General features: G+C 45.6%; 1 protein-coding gene across 8 annotated transcripts in view; it reads right to left on the bottom strand.

Moving 5' to 3' along the window:
• The window catches only part of PKM (pyruvate kinase M1/2), a gene marked incomplete at its 5' end in the record, with an annotated part of 29,478 nt that overhangs the window by 5,132 nt on the left and 1,235 nt on the right, over window positions 1-23,111 (bottom strand). For 3 of the 8 annotated variants that reach the window (XR_013995608.1, XM_081084966.1, XM_081084968.1), the window contains 7 exons: window positions 2,408-2,560; window positions 2,774-2,924; window positions 4,902-5,172; window positions 5,761-5,947; window positions 6,421-6,552; window positions 12,277-12,368; window positions 13,005-13,171. Coding sequence is in view for 7 of the 8 variants with exons in the window: in XM_081084966.1 (XP_080941092.1) it covers window positions 2,408-2,560; window positions 2,774-2,924; window positions 4,902-5,172; window positions 5,761-5,947; window positions 6,421-6,552; window positions 12,277-12,368; window positions 13,005-13,158 (1,140 nt within the window). Of the gene's footprint in view, window positions 1-2,407; window positions 2,561-2,773; window positions 2,925-4,901; window positions 5,173-5,760; window positions 5,948-6,420; window positions 6,553-12,276; window positions 12,369-13,004; window positions 13,172-15,549; window positions 15,661-22,610; window positions 22,688-23,111 lie in introns of those variants that run through there. The other 5 variants (XM_081084964.1, XM_081084965.1, XM_081084967.1 and 2 more) reach the window with 3 other exon arrangements.

The following is a 23,111-nucleotide window of genomic DNA, read 5'->3' as shown; positions in this document are numbered from 1 at the left end:
CAGTAATATCATCTCATTAATTTGACAGATATGTGGCAGGATTCACTAGTTTTCGCTCTTCAAGAATGGAATGCATGCAGCCCAAAGGACAGGGGAGAGGAACAGAACCATACCCGGTACTGCCTAGTCCTTAGTTATAGGCCATTTACTGCATCAGTTAAGACACAGGAGAAAGGAGTTAACAGTTTAGAGAAGCTGTCAGCCAGTGTTAACTAGGGACATGGAAAGGACAGGCCAGCACCACCTGGCCTGGACCCCATAACTTATCTTATGAGCAGGGCCACGTAATCCGAGCCCTGCAGTTCTCTCTAAGGTGTCCATCTGTTATAGGGAAGATTAGGGTCTGGAAAAAATGGACATGAAGTGAGAGCCCAGAGCCTGATTCTTTGTCTTTGACCCCAGACCTGGCCTTACCTCCTGTGAGATTAGAGTGTTATGGTGCAGGACAGAATACTGGCTTCAAAGTCAGATATTGGTTCAAACTCAGGCTTTATATTACCATGTAATCCTCATCTATAAATTGGGTGACTTCTATATCTCACGGAGGCTATGAAGATTACATCAGTCTACACAGGGACGTAACAGACATTTAATAATTACAGTGAATATTTAATGTTAAGTTTATAATTAAACATATCCCATCTAATTCATTTTACAGATAAGGCCTTGAGACACATTAAAGTCCCTACATGTTTCATGGTTCAGTGTATCAGGTCACTCTTGTACCTGAGGCCATACATCTAAGCAAGGCAATTAGAGACTGGTGAGGTGTGGAGAGGCCCATAAATACACCAGCAGCCACTCCAGAGGTCACTGGTTCAAGGCCCACTGGAGAGAGGAAGGGAGAGAGGATGGCTCAGGGTACCTGAGCATCAGAACAGCAAGCTTGTCTCACTAACAAGTGCATACTTGCCAGGGCCAAGGTACACAGACATGCCAGGGACAGGATTTCCTCATGGGGAAATCCATGGGGGATGCTGAAGACAGCCCAAAGGACAACTTTTGTTAAGATGTGTCAGTTTCTGCCCTGACCAGTATGGCTCAGTGGATAGAGCATCGGCCTGCAGACTGAAGGGTCCCGGGTTCGATTCCTGGTCAAGGGCACATGGTTGCGGGTACATCCCCAGTAGGGGGTGTGCAGGAGGCAGCTGATCGATGTTTCTCTCTCATCGATGTTTCTAACTCTCTATCCCTCTCCCTTCCTCTCTGTAAAAAATCAATAAAATATATTAAAAAAAAAAAAAAAGATGTTTCAGTTCACCACTGAAATGGTATGAAATTATAAATGACGTCTTCTCTGGAAGCTAGTTAAACCTATAGTTAAACCTAATAATTGGACACAGAAAATGGAGGAAAGGAAGATACCTAGTCCAGAGGTTCTTTTTGGGGGTTGTTTTAAATTTGGGGAAATGCAGGAGAGGAGGTGCTGCACAAAGGGCATGGGGTCCTTTGTTGATTGAAAGAGAGTAGGAAGTTAAAGAAAACCCATTTCAGGATAAGATAGAAATTCACTGAGCTACACATTATAAACACTGACCTAAGACTACTATGGGCACGTTAATTTGTAGCACTCATTTTCTCGGGTATCATAACCCTGATAGCCGATCCCTACGTTCACTCTTCAGTAAGCTCTAGAGCAGGAGCAGACAAACCGTGACACAGCCAGGCAGTGGGACATGCAGAGCAGAAAAGCCTTGAAAAGCTAGTTAGCTCCCTGGGCAGGGGGTGGGGGGGAGGGGAGGGGGGGAAGAGTCACCTCCAAGGCTCCACCAGATGCTCTCACTCCAGGGCCAGCCAGGATCAGCCATCCTTCCACCAGTCTCTATTTGTGAACCTGTCACCTGTCACTTAAACCCCATTTTTAGTCTAGGGTGAGTGCAACAACTCAGCACAGCAGGTCCAGCTGCAGACGCCATGCAAGGCCAGCTCACAGTCAACTCAGTGTGGACAACAGTCTCCAGTACAGGCCCAGAGGCCCCTGTGGGGGAGTCCCCTGTCTGTGGGACAGGTGGGGAATCAAATGGAAGCCAAACAAAGGATGGCTAGGAGCAGGAGGCCTTGGCCTTTTCCAGAGCAGGGCAGAGGTGCGAGGTCCTCTGGGCTGTGCAGAGGAAGAGGTACAAGTATCTTGATACTTGAGCCAAAGGAAGAAGCCAGAGTGATTGGGCTATGTCTGATGAAGGAGAACACTTCACAACAGAGCGAAATAGGAGGGAGGATGTGGGAGGAAAGGCAGAACAGAAAAAAACAAAGGACACACACCCCCTCACTCTTGTTGCAATTTGAAGGATAATAAAAAAATGTGGGTGCAGAAGCCTAAAAGGCATTGGCTCTGTACAAGAGCTGCCTCCACCCCAGCCTTAGCCCGAGCCCGAGCCTGGGAGACAGGCAGGCCCCAAGAACTCACCAGGTGCTGCATGCGCACAGCCTCCAGGGGGTAGTCCCCTTTGGCCGTCTCTCCAGATAGCATGATGCAGTCAGCTCCATCCAGGACTGCATTGGCCACATCACTGCCCTCAGCCCGGGTGGGACGGGGCTTCTTGATCATGCTCTCCAGCATCTGGGAGGAGACAGAGCATTAGTGAGACGTGGCCTGGGCTGTCTTCAGAGATGAATGACTGCAAGCTGACTCCCTGGAGAGTGTGTATGTACACAGAGTATGGCTTCGTGTAGGTGCACCGGGGGAAAGGAACATGTGTGTATGTGTTTGTGACGTGGGGAAGGGTCTGTGGAAGAAACAGGGCAAGCATCTGTAGTGAGAAGAGGCACATGCCTGTGTGGCACAGATCACAGGCTTCCCAGCTCGGTTGCACCGCCCGATCATCATCTTTTGAGCAAGGAAGACCTTCTCTGTAGGAATCTCAATGCCTAGATCACCACGAGCCACCATGATCCCATCACTGGCTTCCAGGATCTCATCAAACCTGGTGGAAAGGTGAAAGAGAGGTTATGTGGAACAGGGGTATGGTAATGCAAAGGAACTTTTCCTGGGATCCTCGGCCTTAGCTATCCTTGCAGAACAGCCACCCATGATGTCACCACTGATACGGAGGTGGGAGTTCCAGCTACCTCATTCCCTAGCATGGCCCGACAGTTTGGCCTGCTGGGTTTCTTCAGCACTAGTATGGACGCTTCATCAGGGACAGGCGCGGGGGTGAGGTTTCCTCTCCGGCCCCATGAGCTCATTTCTTTTCCACCTGCATCTTTTGCGGCCCCTCTGCTCGCTACACTCCCAAGGCAGGAGGCAAACCTCAGGCCTGCGAAAAGCTCCCAACACAAAGGTCATGGCCTCTTCCAGCCCAGGAACCCGAGGGCTGCTCCTTGAGGCTGCTCCCCCTCCAACTTGCCGAGGGGAAGAGGACATATGGCTCTGCCTGGCCTGGGTCCGAGGTTAGCTGGCTTACCTAATACAAAGGACATCTGCACAAAGTCAAGGACCACAAGGTCACAACAGGGGGCAGGGCTGCTCCTTCCACCCTCCTCAAGCACACGCCTAATCCACACGAGTAGGTCTAGGGCGGGGGTGGGCAACCCCTGGCACGCGTGCCAAACATGGCACGCCAGTAACTTTTGCTGGCACTCGAAACCCTCTCTTATAACTTCCATTTACAATTTTTTTCTTAATATCGACTTTTTTATTTGGAAGCAGAAATGTATTGACTTTAGAGTTGACTTGGAAAACATTGAAAAAAAAGCGATTAGAGACAGGAGTACCAGAGAGAAGTGTCAAAAACGAACTATTGAGGACTTGGAATGCCATTCCAGAAAATTTTTTGTTTAAAAAACTTTGCAACAGCGTTACTCTCCATGTTTTCATCCACATACGCTTGTGAATCTTTGTTCTCAGTGATGAATTTTGTTAAGTCTCATAATAGGAGTAGCCTGACGGATGAAAGTAGTAGCTCGTGCATATCTCTGAAGGTCACGAAATATAAACCTGATGTAAAATCTCTGTCATTAGTGATGCAGCAGCAAAAGTCCCACTGATAATATCAAACGGAGTCATAAAGTTTTCTGTCGGACTATCAGTGTAATAAATGTAAATAAATTTATTTTTCATCATCATATACTGTGTTTTTGTTGCGTGAATGAATTTTATTATTTCTTCAAGGTTCTTCACCTTAAGAGATATACCAAGTAGGGGTAACATGTTCTCAAAAAATTAGGGTTGGCACGCAGAAGAATTTTGAGCCAGAGGTTTTGCTGGTTTTCGCACGCACTCACAAAAAGGTTGCCCACCCCTAGTCTAGGGTTTTAGCTGCATTGAGTTATGCTTTTAGTAGGAAGCCAAAGAACAGATGTCACCACGCTGGCCACAATCATTTGACTCTAGTTGGTGGGCACTGGGGAGGCTGTGAGCTGAGCTGGGACAATCTAAGCCTAGAGGAGAACCACATGCCCCCCTCCAGGAAGCTGATATCATGCCAGAGCTAGCCCGGTTACCCAGCCAGCTGCTTTCTAAGTGCAGACTAGGAAACTATAATCTTCAGCATCAACCCCAGGCCCTGAGCTTCCTTCCACACGGCCCTTTCCAAAGAGCCCGCTTGCTGCCTTTTCTCTGGGTGGCACCCCATTCCAGCAAACACAGGTAGTACTCCTGGTTAGGCATGTAGCCCCATGGCTCCTGATCCTGTGAACAGTGACCCTGTCCTCTCCAAGGCTGATCCCTGGGTCTCTGGAACAATGACAAGAATCTGGCATTCCAATCACCTGGAAAGCTTTTTAAAAACATATACCAACGCCTTCCAATTCTCCCCTGCAGATATTCTGGTTCGGTGGGTCTGGAACAAGCTAAGGCTGTGTTCTGATGCACAGGCAGCCAGGTACTCACAGGGTACACCTGTTTCCTCAGAGAGCTGGGCTGGGGCAGAAGAAGGCGGGGAAAGACGGTCGGGACTTACCTCCGAACTCCTTCATGATTTTCGATTTTGCTGATTATCTTGATGTTTTTTCCTTTTTCTCCCAGGACCTTCCTGACTTCATGGACATCAGATGCCTTGCGAATGAAAGATGCGAACACCATATCTACATTCTGCTCCACCCCAAACTTCAGATCCTGGATGTCCTTTTCTGACACGGCAGGCAGGTCCACAGCAGCCCCAGGGAGGTTCACACCCTTCTTGCTGCCCAAAGTGCCACCATTCTCCACTTCTGTGATCAGGAAGTCAGCACCTGTGTCAAATGGAGCAGGCGGGGAGGAGGGCAATGAGGGCATGTGTCCTCAACAGAGAGGGGAGAAACAAAAAGCCGATGCCTCTGTCGCCAGGACAGTGAACTGGGAGGCAGCACAGCATGGGCAGTTGGAGCCAAACTGCCAGAGCCCAAATCCCAATTCCACTGACTGTGTAACCTTAGGCAAGTGAATTAATCTCTCTGGGACTCAGTTTCCTCACATGTTAAATAGGAATACCTCCTCATAAGGTTGTCTTAAAATTTAAACAAATTATCATGTAAAATGCTTAGACTAGTGTCTGGCACTTAAATGAGCTATCATCCCCAGAAACACTGGAGTCCTGTACATATCACATTGATGAATGGAGGAGAGAAGCAGAAAGCTCAAAGCAGTGAGGATGCATAAAAAGAAATCTTATATACTCCCCAAGAGCATGATTAAGCAGGACTCAAGTCTTTTTTTGAGGATAAGAAGTTATTATAAAGGGAATTCCTGGGAATACAGACTCAATCTTGCTGTCAGCCGAATAAGCTACCTCTCTTCCTGTGTCCAAGAAATTTAGAGATGGAAGCCGGTTTTAAACACACCTTTTTCCTTCACCTGCAGAGAAATAAGTCCATCATCCACGTAGATCTTGCTGCCCACTTCCACCACCTTGCAAATATTCTTGTAGTCCAGCCACAGGGTGTTTTCGTCACACTTTTCCATGTAGGCGTTATCCAGGGTGATCTTGAGAGTGGCCCCTTTCTTCAGCTCCACTTCCGCGGTGCCACTCTGCAGACAAGAGAGTAAGCCCCAAGTCTAAACTTCAGAGGCCAAGCAGGCCCTGGCAGGGAAAGAAATGCTTTCCTCCAGGGAACAATGCTCAAATCTTGTGTAGAAGTAACAGTAAAGATTTTTTCCTTGGGGAATAAATCATCATATTGCCTAACTTAGTATATTTCAAGGAAATAACCCCAGATATGCCTACAATGTTCTAGTTATGCTATTTAATGATAGGGGAAAAGAGACAAATTGCTCCCCAAAGGTAGAGATTTAGAAGTAGTTTTTTTAGAGTAAAAAGGATTCCTTTTTAGTATCGTTTCTTAGCCAAGTAGATTAAATCAACATTTTTACAGCGACGAATACAACCTTCATTTATACTCCTGAACTCTGAGGAATGTGGCTTCCAGGAGGGCGGGGACAGCTGAGGACATCTCTGGGCCCCGACCCCTGCACTTCCCCCTCACTTCTCCCAGGATACTCACGCCCTTGATGAGCCCCGTGCGGATCTCAGGTCCTTTAGTGTCCAGGGCCACAGCAACTGGCCGGTAAAGAATGGGATCAGAAGCAAAGCTTTCGGTGGCCGTGCGCACGTTCTTGATGGTCTCTGCGTGGTACTGGGGGAAAGGAGGGGCAATAGTAAGCGTCCTCCCACACGCCAGGTCAGGGTCTGGCACTGGAGCTGATGCTGATCACTCAGGAAAGACCTGTGGATGTTCCAGACCTCCTCTACCATTGTCTAGTCCAGCGGTTGCCAACCTTTCTGACCTCACGGACTACCAGTGGTCCACCGGTTGGCGACCGCTGGTCTAATCTCACCCGTGTACTGAGTACCCGCCCTGCTTATTTCAAGCTCCTTGGCTTCCACCACTTCTATCACAGCACTCATTCACTTCAAGGGTAAATCTTAGAAACTTTTCAGAGTATTGCCACTAAAAACCATTAAAGGCATGGGCGTAAACACGTCTCAACATAAAGAAGCCTGTGTTCTCAATTTATAATAGCTAAGATCTGGGTTGTGGGCTCCATCCCCAGTGTGGGATGTGCAGGAGGCAACTGATCAATGATTCTCTCTCATCGATGTTTCTATCTCTTTTTCCCTCTCCCTTCCTCTGATATCAATAAAAATTATTTAGGAAGGAAGAAGGAAGGAAGGAAGGAAGGAAGGAAGGAAGGAAGGAAGGAAGGAAGATTGAAGTCAGGATTGTTGCTATTTGCAAAGGGAAATGAAATGAAATGAAAATAGCAAATGAAAATACCAAGTGCCCATCAATAGATGAGTGGACAAAAAAGCCGTGGTATATTTATACCATGGATACTATGCAGGAGTAACAAAGAAGAATCTCTTACCCTTGGAGACAGCATGGAGGGACCTGGAGAGTATCGTGCTAAGTGAAATAAGTCACTCAGAGAAAGACAAGTTTCACATGATAGCACTCATATGTGGAATCTAAGTAACAAAACAAAGTGATGAAGGGAGTGGATCCAGAGACGTGGCAGCATGGAACAGAGTGCGGAATCTCAGAGGGAAGGGGGGTGGGTGGGAGATAATCAACCAAAGACCTTGCATGCATATATGCATAACCCATGGGCACAGACAATAGGGTGCTGAAGACCTGGGGGGGGGCGGGGGGGGGCGCGCTGGACAGGGTCAATGGGGAGAAAAGGGGACATATGTAATACTTTCAACAATAAATAATTATTTTTAAAAAAGAAAAAAAAAAGAGTACTTCCTCTTATACCTCTAATTCCACTCCTCAGAAGAATTTGCAACACTTTTTTCCATTTCTTACATTGGGTATTTTCTGTTATATTTCAAAAACAAAGAGGAACTTTGCAACTATTATTGGTATTATGTATCTTCGGCCTGGTTGATTTGGTAGGGTTTATGTACTAAAATCTCTCTCTTTTTCTTTCTTCCCAATAATTTGGGGGGCAGGAGGGGAAGAAGCCCGTGTCCCCTCAATGGTTCTTTTTTTCTCAGAACTCATCAAATAAAGCAGACAACAGGAGTAAAAGGTCCAGGCTTGTGTTTGGATAATACTGGTCTGTCAATCAGATGCTGAGTAGATTTGGTAATTCTGAGCTTTTCCTCTATTGATTCCAGCTACAATTCAAACTTAAAGTTATTTACTTAAGTAACAGTGGCCCAAGCTAAATAAAAGGTGGCCTATTCCTAAGGTCATGCAGGCCTATGTTCACAGTTACTTTCTAGAGACTGAAGTGGAATAGGGAAAGATGGAAGTATGCCTTTCTCCCTTGCAACAATCCTGACTTCAATCTTCCTTCCTTCCTAAATAATTTTTATTGATATCAGAGGAAGGGAGAGGGAAAAAGAGATAGAAACATCAATGAGAGAGAATCATTGATCAGTTGCCTCCTGCACATCCCACACTGGGGATGGAGCCCACAACCCAGGCATATGCCCTGACTGGGAATCGAACCATGACCTCCTGGTTCATAGGCTGACACTCAACCACTGAGCCACTCTGGCTGGGTCAATCTTCTTTCTTAAGCCCTTTCTCTTTTCCACTTGCCAATACCGTTTGACTCAAAGCTAAGATGTCAAAAGTTCTTAAAAAGTGTAATCAATATGGCATTGCTGGTAACAGAGGCACCCCATTCAGCACTGTGTGGGCCTTGTCCTTTAACCACCACTGCCCAGGAGAGCGGCTCCTGCAAGTATGAGGCCAGAGAGAGGAGCTGAACCAGAGTTTAATCTCCAAGCATGGTGTTGCCTAAAGCTTGTGTCTGAAAAGCCTCAGCTCCTAATTCAGGCATACTTTATAATGAGGACCACTGGCTTTTTTGAGGTAGAGGTCCTTATTGTAAAAGTTATGAAAATTTCTATTGCCTACTTGCAATAAAATAGTACAGAATAGAATACAGGAATAATTTAAAGGAATGGGTGTTGAATACTGTCAAATACCTCTTCTTCAGAATTGATGTAAGAGAACACATGAAGCACTTAGAACAGAAATGGGCACATAGTAATTATTTAATGAGTGTTACCTATTATCAACTTCTACTACACTGATCACACGTTAATCCCATTGTGAACTGTGTGTCTAGAATACAATTTACTTGGTCAGGGTCATGACTTTAATACACTACTGGGTTTAGACTGTTAAAATCAGCTCATGGCTCAATTTGTCAAATTTATTTTCTACTTCATTAAACTATTCTTTTAAGTAAATTCCTTTCTTTCACTCTTTTAAAGTTATTTTAGGTTTCCCCCCTAGTATTTTGTATTAAATATGTATTTATTTCATTTACTTTCAGACTCTTGCTTTCTGACAAGTGGATTTAAGTTTACAAATTTTCTGATTACTATATTAGACTTTATTCTCAATTTCCATAAAAAGATAAGCCAGAGAATGTGGCCTATATAATTTCTACTTTATAAAACTTTAGTTTTTTTTGATGCCTAATATATTTTTGAATTATTAGCATATTTTATTTTATTTTGAAAAAATATTTTTACTAATTTCAGAGGAAGGGAGAGGAAGGGAGAGGGAGAGTAAGACAGAAACATTTAATGATGAGAGGGCATCATCAATGGGCTGCCTCCTGCACGCCTCCCACAATGGGGACTGAGTACGCAACTCGGGCATGTGCCCTGACCAGGAATCGAACCACAACCTCCTGGTTCATAGACAGACATTCAACAACAGAGCCACGCCAGCCCGGCAAACATCCGTGTTTTTAAACTGCCCAGCCTGTTCCGTCTTCCAGACGGAAAGTATAGTGTCAGTCCATAGCGCTTAACGTGTTAGATAATCAGGCATTTATGTCTTGTAGATAAAATCATATACACAAACCAATTAGATCATCAGGTATTATATTACCAAATCCACTAAGTTGGTCATCTTTTGGTAGGCTTACTAAAGTCTTCCACTGTGGCTGTGGCTTTGTTGGATGTTACCAATTGGTAAAGAATTGCATCTCTCAATGCTGCCCTCGTGGAAAAGTCTAAATTTAGGTTGGTCAAGTCAGTATTTCTGGCCAACACAGCATTATGGGACCACATGTTCAGTAACAACACATCTTGCCCATGTGAACTGATAAAAGTGGGGGCTAGCCCTAACGGGTTTGGCTCAGTGGATAGAGCGTCAGCCTGCGGACTGAAGGGTCCTGGGTTTGATTCCGGTCAAGGGCATGTACCTTGGTTGTGGGCACATCCCCAGTAGGAGGTGTGCAGGAGGCAGCTGATCAGTGTTTCTCTCTCATCGATGTTTCTAACTCTACCCCTCTCCCTTCCTCTCTGTAAAAAATCAATAAAATATATTTTTTTAAAAAAAGTGGGGGCTAGAGATACTGTGGTAAAGCTGTGAAGAGATCAAATGCAGCCAGTGGATATTCCTCTGTCAGAGTGAGGGAGAAAAAACAATTTCAATGTTCTGCTTAGAAGAGCATTTAAAATGTTAAGAGAGCCCCAGAGGCTAGTCAAGAGCCACGATGCACAAACTATAACTTGTTTACATTACATTATATGATAGAACAATTTCAGATCAGCTTCCAAAGCCCAGATCCCAGGGACAACCTCATCCTGGCCAAAAACCGAAAATAAACCCACACGAGGGACTTGGTTTTTTTTTTTTTCAATTCCAATTCTAATCTGTGAATAAGAGTTAAAGCACAGATTACCTCCAAATGTCTCTAAGTTAAATCCCTGAGCCCGCCCCCATCCAGCAGGCGCAGCAGACAGCACTTGCCCTGGCCATTTCAAGGCTGTGCGGTTTTATTTTACTGGATGGAAGAGGCCATAAAGCCCAGTTAAAGGTCAACATCTTAAACTCTATTTCTGTTCCCTCCCCTGCACACAGGAGACCCTGAATCCCTGATCCAGCAGCAGGGACCAAGTGTGAACCCATTTTCACTAATGTCTTTAGCTCTCTTTGGGCTAAGTAATTCCTGATGACTCCTGCGGAGAACCTCCTTTGGAAAATTACAGAATGTCATGGCATGTTTTAACCTGCCTGAGATGCCTGCTGAGCACAGTTCCTCTGAACCTGGTCAGGTCTCCATGACATTTGGAGGCCGGCTACCTGCCAGGCCATAGGCTGTTTACGGAAAATGGGTTGGGAACCTATGATGAAGTCTCATGTTTCCAGAGAGGAGGAATTCACCTCTTGGATTGCTCTTTCTGAGGCTTTATTTTTAGTCTAAACTTAACACCAACTTCCAAATACCAGAGGGCAACCCCTCCCCCCCGCCCATATTGGGTAGCATTCTCTTTATTCAGAAGTCAAGAGTGGGGAAAGTTTGGCCCTAGCCATTTGGCTCAGTGGATAGAGTATCAGCCTCTGGGCCAAAGTCCCGGGACTGATTCCGATCAAGGGCACGTACGTTGGTTGCAGGCTCCTCCCCCGCCCAGGCCTTGGTCAGGCCTCATGCAAGAGGCAACCAATCGATGTTTCTCTCTGTCTTTCTCTCTTCTACTCTCCCAAAAATCAATGTAAAAATATCCTCAGGTGAGGATTAACAAAAGACAACAACAACAACAAAAAAGAGCAGGGAAAGTTTGGCTCATCCATTACTCTTCTATCAATGCCAGTGTGAAATCTCAGGGCCTATGGTTGAGCCCGAAGGCTTTTAAACGGCATTCTGACCTTGGGAACAGAAGCAGGAATGGAGGGCTTCCCAAGAGCTGCCTGGTCCCTGGTAAGGCCAGTGTCCACAGGTCAAGTCAGCTTGTAAACAGCCCAGCACTAATACAATCCTCCCAGCTTCCTGGGAAAGTGCTAGGACCTGAACCCTTGGGAAGGGAGAGATTGGGGACACAATGCTGATGAAGTTGGGAATAAATGCCAGACAGTTAGTGCTTTGTGAGACTGACGCACTAGCTACTGTGCCAACAGCGCACCTGCTAGTGCTTTAAACTCAGTCCTTAACTTGCCATAGTGGAAACCCTTCTCCTGGACCTGCCTAGTTATCTTGGTCTAAACTAGGCCAGAATCAACACGTAGGGTGACCTTCTGGTTCGTCACTGCATTATGAGCTAGTACAGAAACCCTGGGTGGAGTGTCAAGCCCTATGGCCAAGACACCTAATGGCTCAGGGAGGGTTCCAGTAGAATCCTTCCACTTTCCTTTGTGAGGACTAATGGTAGCCCAGGTATGTGGGAGAACCATGGCCACTGACAAAGAAGGTCTTTGTTTAAGGAGACATGGCCAGTTGAGATGGCAGGAGAGGGGAAAAGGAGAGTAGGAATGGGCTAGTGAAGGCCATTTTTCCATTGGCTGTAAACCCCAGACTCGTTCTTGCCTGGTCCACTGGTGCCAAATAAGCACTGCATCTTACAAGCCATCTCAGTGGCCAAACTGTCTACCAAGGCTCACCTCGTGAGTTCCATGAGAAAAGTTCATGCGAGCCACATTCATTCCAGATTTAATCATCTCCTTCAACATCTCCACCGATCGGGAAGCAGGGCCTGGTGAACAAAGTTTTAAAGACAAAAGTCTTAATTATTCAAAGGATTAACACTTGAAACTTGCTTAGGATTAAAGAACTCTTGATATGTTGCTCTCCCTGAAGCCAGATGTCCAACCAAAGAATCTTGGTTGCACAGAGAATGACAAGAAGATCTTCCTTGGTCTTGGAGATGATCCTACAGAGATACGCGAAGGAAGATGCCTTCTTCATTTTGCCGTTAGCAGAAACAAAGCATACTTATTCTTTATTGCAGCTTCCTATGGTCTGAGTTCCCACAAGAATCTGTGTAGAACAGTGATGGCAAACCTATGACACGCGTGTCAGAGGTGACATGTGAACTCATTTTTTTGGTTGATTTTTCTTTGTTAAATGGCATTTAAATATATAAAATAAATATCAAAAATATAAGTCTTTGTTTTACTATGGTTGCAAATATCAAAAAATTTCTATATGTGACACGGCACCAGAGTTAAGTTAGGGTTTTTCAAAATGCTGACACGCTGAGCTCAAAAGGTTCGCCATCACTGGTGTAGAATCTCACTCACCACCCAGGTTTGCTGCATTTATTCTTTTTAGGAGAGAAAAGATCACTTCACATGAAGCCTTGTTTTAGAGGAGGGACACACCCACTCACCAATGGTGCAGATGATGCCAGTGTTCCGGGCCGTGATGGGCGGCGAGTCAATGTCCAGGCGGCACATGTGCTCCAGGAACGTGTCAGCCATGGCTGCATGCAGCTGCTGCGTCTGAATGAAGGCAGTCCCGACATCGCTCTGGGGCTTCGACATGGCTTCTGAGGTCCTGGGTCCAGGGGATTGAAGAGAATGATGAGTTTGAGAAGCCCGGGTTGTTTGACACTGCTTGGCACAGGAGGCCGTTTCCTGCTTACACATTAACTCAATAAGCAAGTTTTGTGCACAAGCCACAGGGAGCCCTGCATACTCTGACTGTGTGGGTGTTCCTCAAGTCAGGCAAAGGGCTCATGGGACCATGAGCAAGTTAAAACCTCAGACCCAATGAATGCATGTACTTCCCAGGCATCCACTGTAAGCAGATCTCCCTCACACTGGCCTAGTTTCTACCTTGACAGCTTTCCTGATAATCCTATAAATATTATCATTTTACATGCCCCAAAGGAGCTTCCTCAAAAGAAAATTGTAACCACCTTCCAGTGATATAAACAACTGACTCCTAGTTTAGAACCTCAGTAAATCTAGATCTTTGTATGATAAGTTGTCTCAAAGCTACAAATATCTGCGAAGGGTGGGGCATTCACATTGCATCTTAACAATCCCCACTCAAACTCCAAGTGATGTTCCTGGTTCTGAAGAAAACCACCACTCAGGCAGTCCTCCTAGCTCCGGAGTCCTATATTTCCACTCACCCAAAGCACCATATAAATTCATGTGACTTGCCCAAGTAGGTCCTAGCCCACTGATAAACAATAAAAACCAATCCCCGGGCACAAAACAAAGTCCCACTGGAATTCTGAATGCAAAATCTTTTGTCACAGGAGTATGTACCTAAAAACCACATCTACTTTTGCTCAGGACTTTAGGATGTGCAAAGCAATTTGCATAGAATCAAGGATAACCACAATGGCTCTAGTCTAGTTCTAAAATGAGCTGTATTTGCAACAAGAGGAGATTAAAGTTGCTTGTCAAATCTTTTTCCCAACTGATTTCCTGATGCACCATCCTAACTGCCCTTTGAAGTCTGACAAGCACACCACTCCCAGTAACAAAGACCATCTGTTCCAGGTAATTAATCAGCAAAGGTTACAATCCTGACAACTGTCCTGACCTTTGCTTTTCTGCATTACTGATTTATAACTAAACTCACTCAGCCAGTTCGTTAGCTGATTTGAGACAAAGAAGTGAGAAGCTTGTGGCCAGTGCTCTGAAGAATTGTCAGGCAAGGATGCCCGCAGAAGCTTGACACTCCTCATCAGAAGGCTGTCCCTTTCCCCCAGTTTTCAGACCAAGGCCACTCCTTCGAAAGTCCTCAAGCTTAAAAGGTTCAGCCCAGGCTCAGGAACAAATCCCTTTTTAGCCCTGTCCCACCTCCTCCTCAGTCTCAGGGCTCCAAATACCCCCACACCCTTCCAATACGTATAACCTTACTACTTCTCCTCCTCCATCCCTGACTTTGTGGCTTCTCTGGGTGGATCCAGAAGAGCATGCAACTAAACTCATCTCTGCCATCTTTAAGAAACCTGGTAAAAGCCCCAAAAGCTTTGTGACCATTTGTGAGCAAACCTTTTGTCAGCTGTTAAAAACTAATGGCTCTACGTCTTCAACCACAGAACCTAAAACTTTTAAGATAAAAAACAAGATACCGGCTAACTATTCCACATTCCAAACACACCGTTCCTTTTCAATGTGCATTTCCTAGTAACTCCCTAATACTTACCAGGTCTCCAAAAATCAACGTCAACCCTCTCCTCCATGACCTATTTTGTTCTGTACCTTTAAGCACTTGGACATATCCCAGTGTCTGTTGAATACCTCTTCGTGTGTCTTAATGCCTCTTTGTCAAAATCAAAGTTGTACCTCCACTCTCCCATGCCAAACCTGAGGAACTTCTGATTTACAGCAGGATGGCTGGACAGCCAAGGTCCTTGTACTTGCACTCAGTTGAAGCAGGGCTTGCGTGCCTTCAGAACACCCAGCCAGGCTTAAATAAGTATGGCTTTTAAGGGAACATGACTGAGGAGATGTACCCTGCAGGTGGCATATGGGGCAAAGGCCTCATTGGGGCCTCCAAGCAGAGAGAGCCATCCAACCCAAAGACTGTGTCATGAATAAAATAAGGTCTGAATGACAGGGTTGGAGTAACTAACCCCACTCTTCTTTAAAAGCATCAGCTGGCCCTAACCAGTTTGGCTCAGTGGATAGAGCGTTGGCCTGCGGACTGAAAGGTCCCAGGTTCGATTCTGGTCAAGGGCATGTACCTTGGTTGCAGGTACATTCCCAGTAGGGGGTGTGCAGGAGGCAGCTGATGGATGTATCTCTCTCATCAATGTTTCTAACTCTCTATCCCTCTCCCTTCCTCTCTGTAAAAAAATCAATAAAACATATATTAAAAAAAAAAAAAGCATCAGCCTGCTCTTCACTAGACCTGAGACATTAGGGTCTCCTTGCAAAGATCTGCCTGGGGCCACTGATTACTGGTCATACCTCGTGTTCTCTGGGCTTGGGCCTCCGGTGACATAATGCTCTTTGTTTGGCTCAGGGTGGCTCCTTGGCCCCACTTGCAAAGACTGCTCGGAGCTGAGTAAGGTTTTCCCTGCAGAGCTGTACAAGGATGCAGGTGTGAAAGCCGAGTATAACTAAAGCTCTTTGGGGTAATGGAAAAATTACTTTAATAACCAGGTATCCAGGTGGGAGCTGCTCCTAGAGATTCAGCTGTTACTAATTAAGCATACATAAAAGGGCTAGAAGGATAGCTACCCAAATATTAACATTATGTTGTCAGGATGATAGAAGTACAGCAAAATTTTTTCTTGTCTTTATTAATGAATTTACTAATATGAAAAACTTCTATAATAAGAAAAATTACAAACATACCTCTTCAAAAACAATATATTTACAAGCATCCTGGTAAAAGTGTTGAAATTAAAAACAAATATGATGCCCTGGCTGGTTTGGCTCAGTGGACAGAGCGTCAGCCTGGGGACTGAAGGGTCCTGGGTTTGATTCCGGTCAAGGGCACATGCCTAGGTTGCAGGCTCAATCCCCAGTAGGGGCCGTGCAGGAGGCAGCTGATTAATGATTCTCTCTTATCATTGATGTTTCTCTCTTCCCTCTCCTTCTCTGAAATCAATAAAAAAATGTGTGTGTGTGTATGTATATGTATATATATACACACATATATATAAATACATATAGCAAAAACAAAATACAAATATGAATCTCCTGGTTCTATTACGCAATTGCTGTTTTATATACTTTAGGAATACCCTGTTTAAGTGTGGCAAGTAAGATAATGCATCTTAGGCCCTAGGTCACAATTGGACAGTTTCACCGGCTTAAGAAGGTCACCCCCGCCCCCCACCACCACCCGTGTGGCTCAGGGGTTGAGCATCAACCTTGAACCAGGTTATGGTTCAATTCCCCATCAGGGCACATACCGGATTGCAGGTCCGATCCCCAGGAGGGGGCGTGCAGGAGGCAACTGATCAATGATTCTCTCTCATCATTTATGTTTCTATCTCTCCCTTCCTCTCTGAAACATTAATAAAAAAAGGTCAACCTGATGCATTCAGAACCTCAAAGCAAATAAATAAAATAAAAATATTAATATAGTTCATAGAAAAATTTAATGCCAAAACCTGTTAGTTATTTGACCAAATCCAGCAAGCTTCTTTTCTTGTTTAGTCTGTCCTCAGGCTTCATAGCAAAATCTTTGTTACAAAGGTGTTCTGGTACAGAAGGCCTGCCTCCAGGACCAGAAAATGCCATTAGCAGATACAATTATATTGGGCTCAAACACTAACCCTATTTCACCATCTCAAATTAAATCAAGGTTTACAAGCTCTGATCTTATGTTCACCCAGTTACATTTGTTCACAAAAATAACTAATAAAAACTTATCTGGGCCGTAACCGGTTTGGCTCAGTGGATAGAGCGTCAGCCTGCGGACTGAATGGTCCCAGGTTCAATTCCGGTCAAGGGCATGTACCTTGGTTGCGGGCACATCCCCAGTAGGAGGTGTGCAGGAGGCAGCTGATCGATGTATCTCTCTCATCGATGTTTCTAACTCTCTATCTCTCCCTTCCTCTCTGTAAAAAATCAATAAAATATATTTTAAAAAAACTTATCTGGTATTTGAGTGGAAATACATACCAGCAATAAAAAAAAAAACCTTCCTTGTCAGCAAGCGAGACCAGACTCCTACAAGGTCTCAGCATGTTCTTAAAGCTTCTACCAAACCAGAGACCTCATGCTTTATGCCTGGCTCTCCAACTAACTGGTCCCCCTGCCTGTCTCCAAGGGCCTCCAGGAACCTCTTCTCCAGAGGACAAGCTGCCAATCCCACCACCACCTAGAATTCTGCCTAAGACACTTTCTGGAAAGCCAGTCCTGGTTTCGCAGGGCCTGCCTCTGGGAAGAACTCCCTTCCTCGTGCTGGACGCCTGGACAGTGCCTGCCAGGACATGCTGCCCAGCCCTGTCAGGCTGACTCACTACTGCATCCTCCTCCTTGGGAGGCACCGACATGCAGAGCCAACCTCCGGGCAGCAGTGGAAGCCCGGTGTATCCACTGATGGCGGGAAACGCCGTGCCCAGGTACAGGAGCTTTATTCTTGAGCCTGAGGCCCTGCAGTAGGATCTTCCTCAGAGCCATTTCTCCTGTGTTGGAAACAAGACACCATCAGAGGCCTCAGGACAGGCTGACAGGACAGAGTAGGCAGTCAGCTCAGCTCCAGGTGCTCCTATTTCCACCTTTCCTTTCTTCTCAAGTGGCTCCTGGCTCTCTAAAGCTATAGTGTCATTTGTGCCACTCTTCAGAAACCAGCAGGGAGTTGGGGGATTCATACAAAAAACCCAAACATGCCCTGACCGGTTGGCTCAGTGGATAGAGCGTCAGCCTGCAGACTGAAGGGTCCCAGATTAGATTCCGGTCAAGGGCATGTATCTTGGTTGTGGGCACATCCCCAGTAGGGAGTGTGCAGGAGGCAGCTGGTCGATGTTTCTCTCTCATCAATGATTCTAACTTTCTATCCCTCTCCCTTCCTCTCTGTAAAAAAAAAAATCAATAAAATATATTTTAAAAACAAAACAAAAAACCAACATTTCTGAGAGCCTATACTGTAGGCAAGCTGTTCTGGGAAAGATTCACACTTCACTCCACCAATTCTGTCTCACAAAGGCCCGAATCATTCTGCCCTAGTAAACAGCCTGGCCTATAAACTTATCCATGCAAATGCCAACTTTTAACCAGCCAGGAATTTCTGCACCGATTTTGCTTTAATGCCAATCTCACCACACAGACTGACCCAATAATGATGACGCCTGATGCCTACAATTGTCTTCCTCGCTCTCACATCCATTTCCTACTTGGGCCTCCACGTCTCTAAGCATTCATTGCAAAGTTAACATCACAATATGGTGGACAAGGCTTCAGGCCAGCCTGCTCCCTAGCTCTCTCCCCAGAGATGGAGCAGAGAAATATAACTCCCAAGGGTGGCCCTCATCTGACGATGGCAGCAAGAAGATGCAAACGGGCACTGGGCCAGCCACAGAACCTAGGGTCTGCAGTGAATGGGCATGCATCCTGATGTACAGTTAGAGTCACGAAACAGTGTATTTGCATACAGAGTGGGTTACGGAGGATAAGCAATTTTTAACTAAGAAATGTGAATCAGAAGTCTGTGCTACCTACCCTCAGCAGGCACATAACAGAAAGCAAAGTCTAGTTTACCTGGTTACACAGAATGAACCCACCTGTGGGTTCAAGTAAAATTCCCTTGCTTTTATTTATTCAGGGCTAGAACGAAGTGACTTAAACCTTATAAGCAGGAGCCTAAGGTCCCTTTTCAAACCGGAGTGTGGAACAGGACACAAAAGCTGAGCCTGAAAGGGCCCAATCCCAAATGGAACAGACAACTCCAGGGCAGAAGTCCCAAGTCAGGGAAACCTCCCTGTCCTCAGATGCCAAGGATTTCTTGGTTTGATTGTACATGCTCAGAGCAGAGGACTTGTTTCAGCCCAAGGAGGAAGTTTGGATGAAGCTTTGCTGTGTTATGGTGCTTCCTACTAGGCTTAAAGTAATGAGGCAGTGCTTCCAGGCCTGGGATTCATATTTTGGTTTAGGGCTCTTCCAAGTCAGGTACAACCAGGCTGGGTGGTGGCCTCAGCATTTAGAGGAGCCGACCTGCATCACAGCTGGAGGGAGAAAGGGAGGGATGGAAGGAAGGCAGTGCCAGCTGACCAAGAGCACTGACCTAGTTAGTGTGACTGGTCTTCCTACAGTGACCTTAATAGGTTAACTTCTTTTTTTTTGTTTTGAACTAAAGAAATATTAACATCTGTATTTCTACTAACATCTGTATTTCTGCCACCCAGAACTGACCATTAACATTTAGCCAGATTTCTTTTTAGACTTTTAAAAAAACAATTACAATTTTATAGATTATTTTTCTCCATCCCCGGGTCTCTTCACCTCTTCCACACCCCATCAAAAACATTGACACCAACCAATATCACACATTTTTTTATCCTTCTAGTTCATTTAAGTGTGTCCATAGCTATACCGAGCCCCATAATATTGCTGTTCTCTAAAATGCCCTAAATATAGTATACTGTACAAATATCATCACACTTGGTTTTTCATTCAGCACATTTAACATCTATCTAGTTGATATACAGATCTAATAAATTCATGTGAACTACTACACCAGCCCACTGCACAGCTAGATGCTTTATTTATGTATTCCCTTACTGGTTGGCCATCCCCCCCTCCCCCGCCCACCCCCATTATGCCAATTTTCCTCAGCTTTCAATACTGTAGCTTTCCTAGTATATGTCTCATTGTGCGGGTGTGAGCTTCTATATGCCTAGAAATAAAGTTCCTGGGCCACAGGGTATGCTTATTTTCCACTTTACTAAATATTGCTGAATTGCTCTCCAAAGTGGTTCTATCCATTTACAATAACCAATATGTCCGCTCTTGCCTTACCACCCCTTCGCCAACATTTGATACCATCTGATGGGTAACTTTTGTGAGTCTGCTTTCTAAAATAATAACAAAAGAGGGATATTAGATATCAAGTCTTTACCTCCCTACATTTTACCTAGATCAAAACTCCAGGGCTTCTCCAAAATGTGCAGTTTTGCCTCATACCAAACCAACTCAGCTGACTCACACCTGAGACAGGAGAGACACCTGCTGTCTAAAGTGAAAGAAATACTATCTCTCTGTAGGTTGATTAAAGATGTTTAGAAGGGATGAGGCTACTTTCAGAAAAATTTTTGGACTGTATCAGCTAACCTGCCTCATACTCAGAAATGCTATGACCAGCAACCTCCCTGCCTTATCACAGTGGGGTCCTGGCATCTCCCCACCACAGCCCCTGCCTGACTTCCAAACACAGCTTGCTGACATCAGGAAAGAGGCTTAAAGCGCCAGAGGAGCTTTGCCTGTGGTCAGAAGTGGGGGAGGTTAGTCTCAGAGGCCACCAGAGGTACTGCAGTCTCGCTCTCCTACGTGCAGACTGGCACGAACCACTGCAGGGGCGGAGCAGCACTGCTCAGGGCCCAGCCCAGGCTGCACTACACCACCTACCATCCCCTTTGGCTCACCTTTCCCCAAAAAGCTTCTTTGACAAAGTACTGAAGAAGCAGACTATTCATTTATTTAGTCTAAGGCTGCCTCTCAGAGAATGTATGGTGGCATTAAGAATGGTCTTCATTTAACTCTATCCCAATCTGTACCAGAATGTGATGCTTAAAGTGATGACTCAAGGTACTATAAGACTTTTTACCAAATAAATCACTTATACATCTCGTAAGATTGCAAGAAAACTCTGCTCACATTCTGTGGTGTGCCAGTTAATTGGGATTTCATCTTTTGGATCCTCAAAATGATTCAGAAATAACAATGTCAAATGAGTCACTTTCCCCACCTTGATCTCAGCCTTAGCTCTGGGTCAGAATAACACCTCCTGGCATGTCTTCATAAAAGCTGAAGCAAAATAGATTAAAACTCATGTAGTATGAGTTTTTAATGCAAGAGTGGCATTTTTCTACCTTCCCACTCACAACCATTTCCTCATTCCTTCCATTGCCTCATCATTAAGAAATAAACAGTTTTAAAAAATGAAATGGTTTTTCCTATGACTCCACATTGATGTCCCAACATTCAAGGCTCAGAAATAACTCCCATAGGTGCTAGCTGTTTGGAGTCACAGCTACCAAATTTGCCAAATCACTGAGGGTACATTTCTTAAAGACCTAGTAATGCTCTTGGTTAAACTGTAAATTCAACACTAAATTTACTTCTAATGCAGTGATTAAAATGAGAGTAGCTGTAGTAGACAGGAAGATTCTAATGTCCATATCTTCTGGCTCAAATCCAGTAATTCAGAAATGAGTTCAAGGACATTCTTTCAGGCCTTATTCATATCTACTACAGCCCTTATCTCAAGAGGTGGCCACACCCACCACAGAAGGCTCTGGAATGTGCACAGACTGGGTATAGGTCTCTGCTGCACTGCACTTCTGCTCTTAGAGGGCAGTACTGAGCCGGGGACCTGGACCAACCACTTTTCACTGTAGCTGAGATATTTTTAACTAGAGCAAATGCATATTTCATTATTTGACTCACTGAAAGGGGAGAGGGGACTTTTTAAACCTGCAAAGATCATAACATAGTTTCCCACTCACCCAACGAAGAGAATTCTCTCAAAAGCAGTTAAGTTGAAAGGTTGAGTCATCTTCCCCACAGAGCCTCCCCACCCCCACGCCCAAAGATGCTGATAGTAACATACCCAGCCCTTCTGAACAGCCCCACTGTATTCCCAGCAGCATCCTTGAATAACCAGAGGACAAATTATTTGCTAACAATGCTACAGAGTGGGAGTCCTGACCTAGGCCCTCCTATCACCCTAGGGAGTGGCCACACCTCCAGTACAGCGGGGGGGGGGGGGGGGGGGGGGGGGGGGGGGGGGGGGGCGGCACTGCCATCCTTATCTCACCCTTACCAGCTGGCTGGGCAAATCCTAGAATCTGGGCAAGTTGGGAGTAAAAGGTAAAGATTTCAGTCTTGGGTTGCAAGTTTGTTTCTTTTCTTATAGCCAAACACTAAAGACTGAAATCTCCCACTCCCCTGCCTTTTTGTCAAGAGGTCCTTATTCTCAGGGGAAGAAAACCCATTGCAAATGGAGAGTTTCAAAGTAACGCTATTAGTTACTTTGTAAACACTGTACCAGGATCCCTGAGGAGATAGCTGGCTTTAGAGACTCCCAAGGATAACTATGAACTGTGTATGGGGATGGCATGAAGAGCCTTCGTGCCCAATTATGTATGAATTTGTTCAGTGACTAAAAGTGTACATTTGGAGGCATTTCTGAGATCTCGCCATAGATTAGACACTGCACTGACTATTCACCGTGGGGTGTGTGTGTGTGTCTAAAAACAATCAGGAGAAAAACGTTACTCCAGGTTCCCACAGGGAAAACTGACGTCCTGGGGCCGAACTCCTTCCATCATTCTCATCAGCATGTTAATGAGTCAAACCTGATCTTAAACGCCTGCTGACACCGCCCCGATGCCTCCATCCATCAGGCTCTCTGGTACTGGAGAGGAGCAATGTCCTGTTTTGAAGACATGCATAAGAAGTCTTTCCATGACCTTGCCTTTAAATAACCTTCAGACCATAAGGTGCCTTCCTACTTATTCAAACTCAGTGTGACGCCAGCTCGTGAGGCCTCCTGGCACCCGCCACCCGCTTCCCCGAGCAGGAAGGGCGTCCCTTCCTCACCACACAACCAGTGTGGGTTCTCTAGTAAGAATGCGAGCACTGTGGACTACGGCCGACCCAGTCATCCCGGTCTCCATCCCTTTGCCCCAAACAACTCCTGGCAGTTTTTATTGAGTGAACGCGGTCCGTGGTGCCAGCCCACACCTACTCCATCCCACCCCGCGCCCCAGGCGGGAGCGTCTGTTAATTAAGCAACGGGAAGCAGAGGCGTGGCCTCCGCCGCCTGGGCGGCAGATCGCGCTGCAGGTGAGGCCGCG

This window comes from Myotis nattereri (genome assembly GCF_964212035.1).
Source record: "Myotis nattereri genome assembly, chromosome: 1".
Classification (NCBI taxonomy): domain Eukaryota; kingdom Metazoa; phylum Chordata; class Mammalia; order Chiroptera; family Vespertilionidae; genus Myotis; species Myotis nattereri.
This window is presented reverse-complemented; position numbering and strand designations above follow the sequence as displayed.